General features: G+C 49.1%; 1 protein-coding gene across 3 annotated transcripts in view; it reads left to right on the forward strand.

The window, feature by feature from the left end:
- Positions 1–14,315, forward strand: part of Dgkd (diacylglycerol kinase delta) — a 92,337-nt gene that overhangs the window by 71,064 nt on the left and 6,958 nt on the right. For all 3 annotated transcript variants that reach the window (XM_021198877.1, XM_029539060.1, XM_029539059.1), the window contains 14 exons: positions 992–1,131; positions 1,401–1,485; positions 2,691–2,785; positions 2,870–2,969; positions 3,048–3,321; positions 3,856–4,014; positions 4,670–4,795; positions 6,867–6,963; positions 9,065–9,175; positions 10,857–10,953; positions 11,141–11,248; positions 12,066–12,179; positions 13,013–13,147; positions 13,465–13,616. In XM_021198877.1, the coding sequence (XP_021054536.1) occupies positions 992–1,131; positions 1,401–1,485; positions 2,691–2,785; positions 2,870–2,969; positions 3,048–3,321; positions 3,856–4,014; positions 4,670–4,795; positions 6,867–6,963; positions 9,065–9,175; positions 10,857–10,953; positions 11,141–11,248; positions 12,066–12,179; positions 13,013–13,147; positions 13,465–13,616 (1,793 nt within the window). The remainder of the gene's footprint in view (positions 1–991; positions 1,132–1,400; positions 1,486–2,690; positions 2,786–2,869; positions 2,970–3,047; positions 3,322–3,855; positions 4,015–4,669; positions 4,796–6,866; positions 6,964–9,064; positions 9,176–10,856; positions 10,954–11,140; positions 11,249–12,065; positions 12,180–13,012; positions 13,148–13,464; positions 13,617–14,315) is intronic.

Here is a 14,315-nt window from a genome sequence, read left to right on the forward strand (position 1 = left end):
GGCCTCTAGTTTATGCCATATGGTCAAACCTCATGGGTCCCGCCCTCATCTTTCACACTTTTCCTATGGGGAAAGCTTGTGACACACTGGAGTTTGATGCCATGTCAATTTGGCGGACACTCTGGGGTTTCTGGGTATTGTAATGTTGCAGGTTTCCAACCTTGCTTTTAACTCAGCTCCTACTTTGCCCAAAAGTTTTCATGCATCCAAGGCCTAAAGAGAAGTCCTACAACTATTCCTGATACCTTTGTCTTCCTCTTTCCCCACTTCAAGCTAGTTGCTGGCTTGCCCAAATGATCCCAGTCTTCTTGTATCTTACCTAATCTGGGCCACCCATAGGCTGCTGAGAATAACCCTCCCTAGGACAGTTACAACTCTTGGTCCCTCCCTGCTGACAGCAGACTTTACTAGAGCCCGTATTTGTCTCTTCCTTCTCTGTTCTGCCTTCTTCCCTTACTTTTGCCCTCTGTTAAGTCTAGGAGGAGATAGCAGGGCTAGGGTCAATTTGGGAAACCACCACCTTTCAGGTAGATGGGTACAGACTAGGTCTTGTATGTTCAGACAGCCTTAGCATGGCTTCTGATAGGACCTAGAAGTCATGGGGGGGGGGCTTTTAGTGGTGTGGCATCAATGAGTGAGATGCATAGTAGGGTAGAGAGATGTTTGAGGAGTTACAGATTGACTCTTCAGGTCTGAGTATTTCGGTGTCTTTGGGAAGGAAGGGGTTGTAGAAACCAGGGGTTTTCAAGGTTTGATTGCTAAGACATGTGAATAAGTGAGGAAGGGCTGGGGATCCTGGTATCTGCTGTTGATCACAAAGCCCACCTGTCCCCTCTGGTGGGCTCTGCTGAGAAGGTACAGGCCACATACTTCAGATCAGACTTCCTACACTTCTTGTGACTATTGATGGTGTCAACAGGGTGGGTACTGCATGGGAATGGTTCTTAGACTCACTGTCTAAAGGAATGGTTTCTTCACTATTTTCCACCAGTGTCAGCTAGGTGTGCTGCCCCTGGGGACAGGGAACGACCTGGCCCGTGTTCTCGGCTGGGGCTCTGCCTGTGATGATGATACGCAGCTCCCTCAGATCTTGGCAAAGCTGGAGAGGGCCAGCACTAAGATGCTGGACAGGTGAGTGGGACAGCCAGGATGTATGAATGGCAGCTGGACCTAGAAGCATTGGCTGCTGTGGCCACACTTGTCACTCTAAGACTAGTGAGGACTAAGACTAGCCCTAGCCTCAAGAAAACCAGAAAACTCAAAAAGTCAGAATATAACTAAGATCAAGGCACCAGACTATGACATTGGAGCAATGAGGGGTTGGTTGGGGGGATGGGGCACTGCAGATCCCTGGGTGTTAGTGGCTATTCTGCAGCCAAGCTGACTTTGGGCCTGTGCAGGTGGAGTGTCATGGCATATGAGACCAAGCTCCCTCGGCAGGCCTCCTCCTCCACCGTCACTGAGGACTTCAGCGAGGACTCAGAGGTACCACCACTTGCTTGCTCTTGCTCTTTCTGTTGTAGTGCTGGGAATGGCACTTCGGATCTCACACTTGGCGCTGAGCCGACCCCCAGCCCACCACCTGCTAGTTAAGCCCCACATGTGATTGTCATGTACTCAGCTTTTTTACTGCTTCCTTGTCCCTTTTGCAGTTCTGAAGGAGTCAGGAAGAAGCTTGGGCTGAGCTTGAGGCTGAGCAGGCTCAACTCTAGGGCTTCATGACTGTTGGGAGGTGCTTTCTAATGCCTAGCCCCGTGTGATGTCTTCTGCTCCTTACTGTAGCTCAGTACCTAGTACCTAGTGCAGTCTGCTGTTCTTCCTACACAGCCTCCTCTTGTCTGCTTCCAGAAGTCTCCATGCTCCTCGTTCTGCCCGCCTGTGTCTCTGATGTCTGTGCTGCCCTTGTAGTTAACACGCACTGCTTCAGCATCAGTTCCAGTCCTCTGTGCTGAGCAGTGACCACTCCAGGGATTCAGTTCTGAGATCCTGAGGGGTGGGGTTTTGTATTTATGTCCTGACTGCTCTGCTGGGCACATGCATTGTTGGTCTTGGTAGGTGACTGGTCTGACAAGCCCAAGCGGTCAAGGACAGTAGCAGTTAGCAAGCAAAGCCAAGCCTACTTATTATGGCTTCACAGGTGGAGCACTGCCTGTGCTTTTGTTTTGATAATATTTGTGTGGAACCTGAGAAAGGTACCCAGGAAAATGTCTGAGACTCTGGCACAGATAGTTTCTCTTTGACCCGTGAGAAGGCTTGCTTGCTACGGGGCGGGCAGAGAGCAGTGGAGCTCTCCTGTTTGTGGATAAAGCTGAGAGAGGTTTGTTTACACCTTTTTGGCAGAGTTCCTGGTCAGGAGAAAAGGAAGCTTCTGCTCTGCCTGGCCAGGCAGGGAGCTGGCCACAAGCATGTTACTGAAAGTAGACTGGGGTTTACGCCAGGGCTTCCAGGCTTGTCTCACTGTCCTGACTGAAGAGGCATAGTCTGTCTGGGAGCTCTGATAGGGATGGTTTAGTTCTGACTCATCATTTAGTCTGACCACAGGTTGGTGAGACTTTTGTCCTTGCTCCCTTAGCGGTGGACAGCCCTGATAGTGTTTGGAGATGGACCAGAAGGAAACTCCCAAGTCAGACATGAATGGAGCTCACAGTAGGCTGTGAGACTAACTGCCCCATGTTTTGGTATGATTATAGGTGCAGCAAATTCTCTTCTATGAAGACTCAGTCGCAGCCCATCTTTCTAAAATCTTAACTTCGGACCAGCATTCTGTGGTGATCTCATCAGCCAAGTGAGTAATGGGGCTCTGGGGACTCAGAGAGGCAGCAAGCTGCTGCTCTGCAGGGTCCCAGCCAAGCTGCCCTGTGTCCTACAGAGTGCTCTGTGAGACAGTGAAGGACTTTGTGGCTCGAGTGGGCAAGGCCTATGAGAAAACAACAGAGAGCTCGCAGGAGTCAGAGGCCATGGCCAAGAAGGTAGGTTCCTGGGCACAGGGTAGGTGGAGCAGCTGGCACAGAAGAGCTTGCTCTCACGCGGCTTTTTCTTGAATCCAGTGCTCTGTCTTGAAAGAGAAACTGGATTCTCTCCTCAAGACCTTGGATGACGAGTCTCAGGCTTCATCCTCTCTGTCCAACCCACCTCCTACCATTGCTGAGGAGGCTGAGGATGGGGACGGATCAGGCAACATCTGTAGCTCTACTGGGGACCATCTGGTGGGCTCGGCATGCCCCTCCCGGCCACAGATCTTCCGGCCCCGGGAGCAGCTAATGCTGAGAGCCAACAGCCTGAAGAAAGCAATTCGCCAGATTATAGAGCACACAGAAAAAGGTAATGGCTCTCTGAGTCCCTAGGTGGCACTGGAGTTCCCAGATTCCCTGGGTGTAGTTATAGACCCAAACACTAACCCACCTCCATATTCATATGACAGTTCCCAACCCTACTGACCACTCACTCTCTCCTGCCGACCCTCTCACTGCTCAGGACCACACTGACATCGCGCTCTCCCTCTCACTTTACCAACTCTGTTCCTGTCATTTTGAGCAGCTCCACCTCTGATTGCTTCGAACCCTGTGGTCACACCACACTTGTCACTGGTGTGACCATACCACCCAATCTCCTGCTAGGGCCTCTAGTTACTCTCTTCACCTCCACAACTTCCTGTCTCAGAGTCCTTCTCTCCAGCCTGTTAGCTGGAATGCCCAAACCCAAGTACATTAACTGAGCTAGGGCATTGGACTAAAGTGTGTTGTGGTGAGGATTTTGGGTCTGAGCTTTATACCATACTACCATTGAGAGGAGAGAACCTATAGTATCCTTAGCCCTACTGGCACCGTCTTACCAAGAATGTTCTTTCATTACCAGCGGTGGATGAGCAGAATGCCCAGACCCAGGAGCAGCAGGGTTTTGTCCTAGGCCTCTCTGAATCTGAGAAGAAGGACTTGAAGACTGACAATAGGGTGTGCACATCATCTGCCCATAGTGAGAGCTGTGTGATTGCCAAGGGGAGAAGTCAACGCAAAGGTATGGTTTGGGTGACACTTGGTGAGCTTGTCATGGACACTTTAGGGCGCTTTTTCTCTTTGCTCTGGCCTTTGGAGTAAACTGATGTTCTCCCCTGTAGCCTACACCTTCATGTCACCAAGATATGATTAGGAGAGGCTACTGTGTCACCTGCAGGAAGCAGGGCCTCCCCTGCTGAGGGACATCCCTGTCCTCCCTAGGTGTTCTTAGAGCCTTCTTATGGCTGCTCATGAGAGTCTGGCAAAACTGAGATGTTCATCTCTCTCAGAATAGACCCCAGCAAAGGTCTTCAAAAGGAAGGGGTTCTTCCCATCAGCTGTCGTGGCACTGTGGGAGGGAAGGGGGCTTTTCTAGAGGAGACACACTGTTCACTAGCATCAGAACTCTGTGCCTTCTGTACCCAAACTGTGATTAGGGGTCAGCCCCTCTTTTTCCAGATCTGTGTCCTCTCAAAATGAGTCAGGCCCACAGCGGACGTGTGTGTACTCTTCCTTCACCTTTACTCAGGGACTCTTTATCGCACACACTTACTACTGGCCAGTGAGCTGCTCGCGACTCTCCTCCTTCCCCACAGCCCTTTTGTCTGTTCATTTTGTTGATTCCTCTCAGCTCTGCTCTGCTTTGGACAGTGTCAAGTGTGTTGTCCTGTTTACAGCGTCCAGGGCCCCTTGTGAGAAGCTGGTGAGCAAAGGCCTGTCACTCGGCAGCTCTGCCTCGCTCCCCCCTGGTACAGGAAGCCGGGACAGCCTGCCTGCTCTCAACACCAAGATCCTATATCCAAGTAAGTGACCCACTGCCCCCTGGTGGGGAGGAGTCTTAGCCTGAGGTGGGGTACCAAGGAGGCTAGAGGTGCTTGCTGGAGATGCTTAGCTTGGGGTGGGGTACCAGGGAGGCTGGAGGTGCTTGCTGGCCCTGACTGAGCTTTTGGCACCGTTAGTCTTGGAAGGAATAGGACTGTTGCTGTCCTTGAAGAGCTTGCAGGTCCAGGAAACATACACAGAACTCTGTAGCTTACTTAAATCATGTGACTGTGTGAAAAATGCCTTTTTGGTTTATAAGTGTTTTTTATTCCTTTGCAATTTCATACATGTATACAATGTTTTTTGACCATTTCTACCCCCAACACCTCCCTCCAGACCACCGCCAGGGCCCTCCAATGAACTCTCCCTTCTTTATATCACTCTCTTAGTTTTTATAATCCACTGAGTCTAATTAGTGTGCATAGGTGTGGGCTACCCACTGCAACATGGGCAACCTAGTGGCAGCCGCCTTTCTCCCCCCCAAAGCTATCAACTGCCAGTAGCTCCTCAACTAGGCCCAAAGCCTTAGGAACCCTTTTGTCCTATGCTTGGATTTTGACTGGCTTGATGTGCAGGTGATCAGTGCTGCTGTGGCTATGTTATGCCCACCAGACATCATTTCAAGCTTTCTCTCTCCATCCTCAGGCTTTTACATTTTTTTTTTTTTTTTTTCTGTCCTGTTTTCTCCAGTGTTTCCCGGATCTCTGGGAGGGATTGACACAGTTGTCCCTTTCAGGGTCTAACACTCAGCACTCACTTATTTACAGCACTTTGACCAGTTAGGGGTCTTTACATTAACTCACTGGAGAAAGAGGCCTCTCTGAGGTTTTTCTGAGTGTTAAATTCACACTTTGGAGGTGAGGTAGCACTAATCTATAGGTAAAACAAACTTTAGAATACAGTGTGACATCATGACTGTTTAGCAAAACAATAGCAGCAAGTGTTCTCTTAGGACCCAGCCGCCAGGGACTGTTGACCAGGTGTACAGTACTGGGCATGAATCCCCTGTCTTATGGTGTAGGCCACAAAATCAGGTAGAAATTGGTCTACCCCATAGTCGTTATGTCACTGCTGCACTAGTGGGCACATCTTCCTGGCAGGTTGGGTTTGCAGTGTGCAAACAAAGCCTAGTGCTGGATAAGACATTGCCCAGGTAACACATTCCAGCTTCGAGGAAGCTGGCTAGGGGAAGGCTGCTTCCTAGTTAGTCCAGATTAATTTCTCTGTCCTGAAGCCCAAGTGTGCTGTCTATAGCAAGAGAGTTGGTTTTTTTGTTTTGTTTTGTTTTGTTTGTTTTAAATATACGTGAGTACACTGTCACTATCTTTAGACACACCAGAAGAAGGCATCAGATCTCGTTATATATGGTTGTGAGCCACCATGTGGTTGCTGGGAATTAAACTCAGTACCTCTGGAAGAACAGTCAGTGCTCCTAACTGCTGAGCCATCTCTCCAGCTCCCGAGCAAGAGAGTTTTACCATGTAGTTTGGTGGACAACCAAAAGCAATGTCAATAGCCTGTGTTGTTTTGGGTGCTCTTTGGACTCTTTTTTTTTTTTTTTAAAGATTTATTTATTTATTATATGTAAGTACACTGTAGCTGTCTTCAGACACTCCAGAAGAGGGCGTCAGATCTTGTTACGGATGGTTATGAGCCACCATGTGGTTGCTGGGATTTGAACTCCAGACCTTCAGAAGAGCAGTCGGGTGCTCTTACCCACTAAGCCATCTCGCCAGCCCGCTCTTTGGACTCTTGACCAGTAATAACAGATAGCATAGTATCCCAAGCCTAAAAAGGTACTTGTTCAAATAAAAGGCATGTAATGTACAGATAATGCCAGGTAAATGAAGAAGGAGACAGTTTTTATTTGTGTTCTGGGTGTTATATTAAATTCTACTTACTTTAATATGGGATGGTAGTGGTGATTTTGAATTGTTAATCAAATTGGAGCACTTGTTCACACTGTCCTGTAGATATGTGGCACCAACCTTAGAGATCTGTTTTGCTCCATCTAGAGCTCCTGACCAAGTACTTCTTCATCTTCCCTTGCAGGTGTTCGGGCAGGGATGTCTGGCTCCTTACCAGGGGGCTCAGTCATCAGTCGCTTGTTAATTAATGCTGATCCCTTTAATGCTGAACCTGAAAACCTGTAAGTATGAGGCAGTGCTATGCAGTGGGGCATTTTGTTAGGATGCAGAGTGCAGAGGTCTGATTCACAGTCAGAGCCATCAGTGGACGGCAGGCGTTTTTTCAGCTGTTGTTGGACTGTTGTTGGACGTGTGCCTGAGAGCCTTCCCTGTAGGCTAATAGGACAGCCGAGGACAGACCTGTCACTATCCTGTCCCTGTCCAGGCCCTGAAACAGTCCAGATCAGTAGTGACTATGTTGACGCTTCCTCACTCCATTGTTTTTGTCCTTGAGTCTTGTTGCCTCATGGTGTTGGCCATCCCCTTAGTGATGTAGCTTGTAGCATTCCTGGACTGAAATCCTCCAGGATTTGTTGTTCCCTGGGTGTTAGAGTTCCTGAGACAGGGTCTTACTTTGAGGATTTTAGAGAGAAAGTCTGGTGGCTCCTCTCTGCTGTGTTACAGAGGGGGCATGGCCATATCTGCTATGCTGAGAGGCTGTAAAGGCATTTGCATAGTGGTGTAATGGATCTCTGTGTATATTAGAGCTCACTGTAGATGGTATTTCTCACACCAAAGAAGACACTATTTTAGTCATTTTTTACTGCTACTGATTGAACCTTTGTGGGCAGCTAGAGGCTGGTGGCAGCTGGTATAAGTTGTCTGCTCTTACTGTCTGGTGTGACGATGGAACACTTGTGTGGTTTACAGAGGCCTTGTTTTGGGAAAGTGGCTCTTAAGTCTCCTGCCTAGTGGTTCATGGGTCTGTGCGCCTGGTCTGGTTTTGTGCTTGGACCCTAATGATTTTCCTTAGCAGGGGCAGAGCTATAGTTCCTCTGGGAGCAACACTCTTGGGGCCTTGAACCAGGTGACTTCCTTTATTCACCTCCTTTAATGTCATGGAAGGCCTCCTCTGTGGCTAATCCTGTTTTTCCCCTCCCTGTCCTGGGTATCTGCTTCCTCCTTGGATCCCTGCACCCAGCCTTTCCTGTTCTTGTTTTTGTACCCTGTTTTCTGTATTATTCTTTTTTTTCTTCCCAGGCCCTATAAATACTGCTCATCACATGCTTTTTAGCTTAGAAAATAGTTTGGCCCAGAGCTCTTCTGAGCAGTCACAAGGCACCTGAACTAGGTGTGTGATCAGGAAGGACTCTTGCTGCACAGATTGGTCCTCCTCAGGTTGCAAGAAACATAACCTAAAATATATTAGGATTCTATGCAAACTTTGTGGAGCTCCTCTTTTTGCCCAGAGTCTATGGGCATTTTTAGAACTTACCTTCCTCACAGTGTCTGTCACATGGGACTGGGGGAGGGCATGGAGTGGGACACACCTATGGCTCTAGAGGAGTAGGTGAGTGCGTGGATAGTGCCACAGAGACATCACCAGTAGTGCTCTGGGGAGAAGGGAGGCTTTTGGCCTTGGTATAGGGGATTTCAGTGACTGCTCTTTTCACTTCAGGGGCTGGTTAGACAGTTTGGCAGTGCTAGAGAATCATGCTGTGAAGACCTCTGGGAAACAGGCTGGCACTGCCTTTAGGGCAGAACCACTGGGGCACACATGGGCACTAATGTGCATAAGTCTTAGAACTAGAACACAGATCAATTTGAATGTTTATCAGATATTGATAGATAAAACGTAGTAAGGCCACATAATAGATTGCTTTGCATAAAGATGAACTGTGGTTAAAGGAAAGGAGCCAGAGCACATTATCTCATTCCATTTACTTGACTAGTCCTGGATAGGCACATCCTGAGGATCTGTAATTTCTAGGGCCTGAACAGTGAGGCAGTAGGAGCCAGTGCAAGTGAGGATGGTTTGAAACTGATGAAAGGGCTCTGAAGTGTACCACAGACTGTCGAGCCATGTACTTTGATGTGGTAGTGACTTGATATGTGAATAACATCTTGGTAGAGTTCTTATCAAAACAAACAAAAACCCCACACAAATCAGGGTCCTGGGTTCAAACTCTAAACACAGGGAAAGGAAACAAAGCAAGCCTAAATGAAAAAAACAACAAAACATGGAAAAAGCCGTGAGTTTTGTTCTGCGGGAGAAATGGCAGGACAGTCACAGAGCAACCTGTCAGGCAGAGCCATTGAGAGACTTTAAACTCGCCTTTGCAGAGAATACTACACAGAGAAGTGTGTCATGAACAACTATTTTGGCATTGGCTTGGATGCAAAGATATCTCTGGACTTCAACAACAAGCGTGATGAGCACCCAGAGAAATGCAGGTATGTACTCTTTGTTGTCAGTTTTGGTGTGGAAAGAGGCAGCCAAGAAGCCAGCTCAGAAGGGGAGGGACACCACCCCTGAATTGGCCATCTTGGGCAGACTGAATATCAGGAAGCCAGTGATGTGTATGACTGAAGTGGGCTGTCTCTTACCCAGCATCGGAGTCTATGATGATGTGTTGGAGGAATGTGACATGAGTATGCTGCAAGGTCACCATCCCAGCACCGTTCATGGGTAGAGCTTTGCTTATCCACAAACCACAAACTGCCTAGGGTGCCCCCTCTAGGGCGCCCCCTCTCTGTGCCCCCCCCAATTGTCATCAGGACATGGAGAGCAGATGGCACAGTTCATGTGTAGAGGTCAGAAGACCACCTTAGGTGTCATGTGGTCCTTGTTTTACATCTTGTTTTGAGACAGTCTTCTGTTTTTCACTGCTGCATTCCTGGATGACTGGCCCATGGCGTTCTGGGGATTCTTCTGTTCTGCTTCCCATTAAGCCATGGTGCCCTGGGATTTCAGATATGCTCTATCGCATCTGGTTGTACATGGGTTCTGGAGATTCAAACCCCAGTCCTTATGCTTGAATAGAAAGCATAGAAAGCACTTTATCCACTAGTCATCTCCCTATTTTATAGCCACAAGTCATGATACATAATTTTTTTTCTGAGGGTCACTTACTTCCTTTTCAGAGTGTGATTGCTTTCTTGGCAAAGTGTCAGTTTGTAGCATACTTCATCATTGCTAAATTTACTCTTCTTGCATGTCTGAGAAGCCCAGACTGTTTTGTTCCAGTGTCCTGCTGTACACAATTGCTGAGTCCCAGTGGGTTAAAAATGGTGTCAGGTTTGCCACAGAGCTATCTATGGCTGCTTGTCAGCAGGTGTCAGGCTGCCACAGGATCCTGCCCCAGGGGTGGGGAAGCGCAGTCTGAGGTCCCTGGGGAACTGCCGGAGTTGGCTCAGGCGTCCTGGCCCGCACAGGGGCCAAGGACAACAGATTCTCAGACTCTTGGACACTGAAGATGCAGCTTGATGTTGTGGAAGAGCTGAGAACTGAGTAGGGCTGCAGGGGCTGGCTCTAGCCTCAGGCAAAGGGAAAAGGACAGGAGGAGAGCTGGGACGATTCCCGAGGGGAGAGTGTCCTAGGCTTGGTCAGGGAGGGTTGGCTGTGTGCCTGAAAATGCAGAGAGGTGGCCTGCATGAGATTAGGTGAGACTCTTTAGAGGAAGACCTGCTCCATTGTTCCCCACAGCAGGTCCCAATGAGAAGAGGCCCTCCATGGTTTTAAAGCATTGAGTTGTGACAAGGGAAACTTTCTCAGGGTGGGCCTAAGGCTAAATACCTTTTGCAGGGAGGAGTGTCTGGGAAGGAGAGCTTGATTGGCTAAGCCCCTCAGGCCTTTAGGTGCCTCATTAACAAGGGGATCAGTCTTGAGGCTATGTGATCTATGATCAGGTTGATGGCCACAGAATTATGGAGAGCTGAGGCCTCATGTAAGGAGCCTGGTGTCTAGGAGCGTGACAGACAAACGCCTTCTGTCATTGCTGGGTATCTGGGGTTCAAACCTAGCTCGAATAGAAACCAGGCTGCCTTTCACGGTCACACAAGTCCCCAAACTTCATAACAGTAACTCAGGTTATTGTAAGAGACACCCTGTCCAAGGTGACACTTCTGTTTCTAGGAGTCGGACTAAGAACATGATGTGGTATGGTGTCCTTGGCACCAAAGAGCTGCTGCACAGAACTTACAGGAACCTGGAACAAAAGGTCCTGCTGGAGGTGAGTGGTAGCCTCCTGGCCTGGTGGGTGATCTCCCAACCTTGGTTATAGATTAGTTCTACTGATCCTTGCCTGATCATCCCTGAGGAACCCTTGCCTTGCCCCAGGCCCCCAGCATAGGTGCTAGGAAGAACTGGCACATACTGAGTATTTCTCTTTTCTCTCTATCTGCCTTTCTGGGGCACAGTGTGATGGGCGCCCTATTCCACTCCCAAGTCTTCAAGGAATTGCTGTCCTCAACATTCCCAGCTATGCTGGAGGGACCAACTTCTGGGGGGGCACCAAGGAAGATGATGTACGTATGGGGTTTGAGGTGGGTGGGCTGGGCTTAGCAATGTCAGTGAGGCGTGACTAGATAGGATATCTCTTTGGTCCTGACAGTGGGCACGGTGGAGGACCAGATAAACAGGTTTCCTGGTGTCTAGAAGGCAGGTCTAGCACAAGATCAGAAGCAGCTGAGACTTGAAGGGGAACTTAAATTGGCCAAATTGGCAGGCACTGGATGGGGAGTATCCCGTTTTGGCAGAAGAAAGGAGATGTGGAAGCTCAGAAGCAAGAAGGGGCAGAGTACATAGAGAACAGTTCCCCAACTGCAGAGTGGAATATGTGCATGGAGGAGGGGGTACCTGTAGGGCCTGCATTGTCTGAGGCAATAGAAGCCAAAGGCAGGAGTCTGGAGTTTATGTCAAGAACATAGGAAGATATTGACAGGTTTTAACCAGGGTTTGCATGTAATTTAAAAAGCCAGCTGGCACTTACTGCAGACATATTTGTAGGCCACTGTTCTAAGTACCTGAAATCTGTTTGCACGTTCCTTTTATATATCTCCCCCTCCCAAGGAGCAAGCAGTGTTATCTCCCTCTGAAGGAAGGAGGACATGACTAACTTGCCTGAGGGCTCATGTCTAATAAATAGCACATTTGAGGGCTAGTCTCAGGCAATGGGCTTCTGGGTAACAGATACCCAACCCTGCACTACATTTACCACCATCACTGTACCATGTGTGGGTGTGGGCTTGTCTGTCTCACCAGAACCCCCAGAACAGGAAGCAGAGCAAGAGGGAGACGCGTTTGGGGAAGTGAGGCAGACAGCTTTCATGCTGGCCCTTTCAGACTTTTGCAGCTCCATCATTCGATGATAAGATTCTGGAAGTGGTTGCTGTGTTCGGCAGCATGCAGATGGCTGTGTCTCGTGTAATTAAGCTACAGCATCATCGGATTGCCCAGGTACTGGCCATGCTGTTCCATAGGTCTAGTCCACCCCCTTCTAGGATTCATCCCTGTTTGGAGAGGCAGGGTCTGGCCTAAGATGGTTGGATTTGCTCATAGTAGAGACCCAAGTAAGAGAGATGCCTAACTAGGACCTAGAGGCAGCCCCACTCTGCCTCCGTCTCCTATTTAGTGCTCTGAGTCTTGCTGAGGTAGAAAAGGCCCAGATGAGCCTGGTCTGCTACAAGAAGCAGTGCACCTTGTACATGGATCTGTCTGTGGCAATTAGTAAGCCCACTGGGGCTTGACAGACAGCTCTGAGGCTAGCCAGAGAGGGCAGTTAGGTCAGGACTCTTGGCTTTAATTCTGACAGCATTGAAGAGCTGCTACAGGTCCAACCACTTTGGGGGTGCATGGAAGGAGTGACTATACATACAGTACAGTGGTGATAAGATCTGTTGGGTCTAATTGCATTCTCTTGGTCCCCAACAGTTAGCTGTTTAAAGTTTACCTTTTTGTTTTTGTGCACATGTTTGTAAAGAGTTGCAGAAGCCTCATCGTCTGCTGTTAGATTTTGCTCTGCCCAGGGATGTTTACATCTGGCAAGGACCATGACTCTTTGACCCCTTTAGCCTGATATCCTTATCTGCACCCAAGATCTTCTGGATCTACCTATCCCAGATGTCTGGGGAGGGAACAGTAGGGGTAGAGGGGGTAGCAGCAGAGGCTAGAAAAGGAGGGCCAAGTAAATGGCTGTGGGTGAGGAGTGGGAGTACAGACACTCAGAGCAGCAAGACCTGTGGGTGCTTTAAGTCTCCTGGCACGGGAATAACAGTATGGCTTCTGTTTAGTGTCGCACAGTGAAGATCTCCATCCTGGGGGATGAAGGTGTGCCTGTGCAGGTGGATGGGGAAGCCTGGATCCAGCCACCTGGGTACATTCGGATAGTACACAAGAACAGGGCACAGACTCTGACTAGAGACAGGGTAAGAACAATCGCCAACAAGGCCTGGTGGGGTCTGGGTTACCAGTGGCTTACTCATGGGCTCACCTGTACATTCATAAAAGAGGCAAAAGGATTTCATCTTTGTTCTTGGATTTCTCTTCACCATACAGAGATTAGCTGACATAGTGGTGTGCCCTGTAGGAGACCAGCTAAGGTTATATAGTGAGACATGTTCCAAAAGACACAGTTAAACTAACATCCTTTCCATACATAGCTTTTACCTTGCTGAGGGCAGACGGTGTGCTCACCCTCTGGAGGGCACAGGAAGAAGTCTGACTCTGGGTTCTAATGTCTCAGGCCTTCGAAAACACCCTGAAGTCTTGGGAAGACAAACAGAAGTGTGAGCTGTCCCGCCCACCATCCTTTTCCCTGCACCCTGAGATCCTGTCTGAGGAGGAAGCTACTCAGATGGATCAGTTTGGGCAGGCAGCAGGGGGCCTCATTCACAGGTAGGCTCTGCCGAGTTCTTTGAGACCTTGCAGGCTTTGTGGCCTGGTCCTGTTTGCTGGCTCTGCTTTACTGTGGGGGCTGAGCTTGACTTCCCTGGCTTAGTTTGCTTCCTGAGTCTTCTTGGTTATTACTCAGGTTTGTACAGTGAAGACACAGATGCACAGGGATTTTCCTGAGCCACTAAAGCTTTACATCCCATGCTGGGTTTCTGAGAAAGGCCACAGACCGCTCTGGAGAGGAGAGTAGTGTGCACCTGCTCTAGTATTTATACAAGAAAATGAACAGGCTTTTTCTTGTGGCACCCGTGGTCCACAAGTGGCTTGTAGAGCTGTTGCTCTTGTGGACCACGGGTGCCACTGTAGGCTCCTCCTGCTCACTCGGGCTCTCCAGACCCTCTGGTCCTTTCAATAGCTTAGCCTCTCTCCGCTCTCAGTAGTGCCTTTGGCTTTTTCTTTGGCTTTGGCCATGGGTTCTCTGCGTGTCGGTCCTGGACTTATTTGCCTTGTTCTGGTGAGCAGAGGCTTCAGGCTGCTTAGCAGGCCAGTTTCTCTTTGGTCCTTTGGGCTCTGGCACCTCTGCCTCCATGCTGTTGTCTCTAGACAAGCAGCAGATACTGATGCAACCCCATTCTGCTCCTTTCCATGGCAGCCATGTTTATCTAGCTCTTTATTGTAGGGACTGTGGCCCAGCCACCTTGT

Source organism: Mus pahari, chromosome 5 (assembly GCF_900095145.1).
Source record: "Mus pahari chromosome 5, PAHARI_EIJ_v1.1, whole genome shotgun sequence".
NCBI classification, from domain to species: Eukaryota; Metazoa; Chordata; class Mammalia; order Rodentia; family Muridae; genus Mus; species Mus pahari.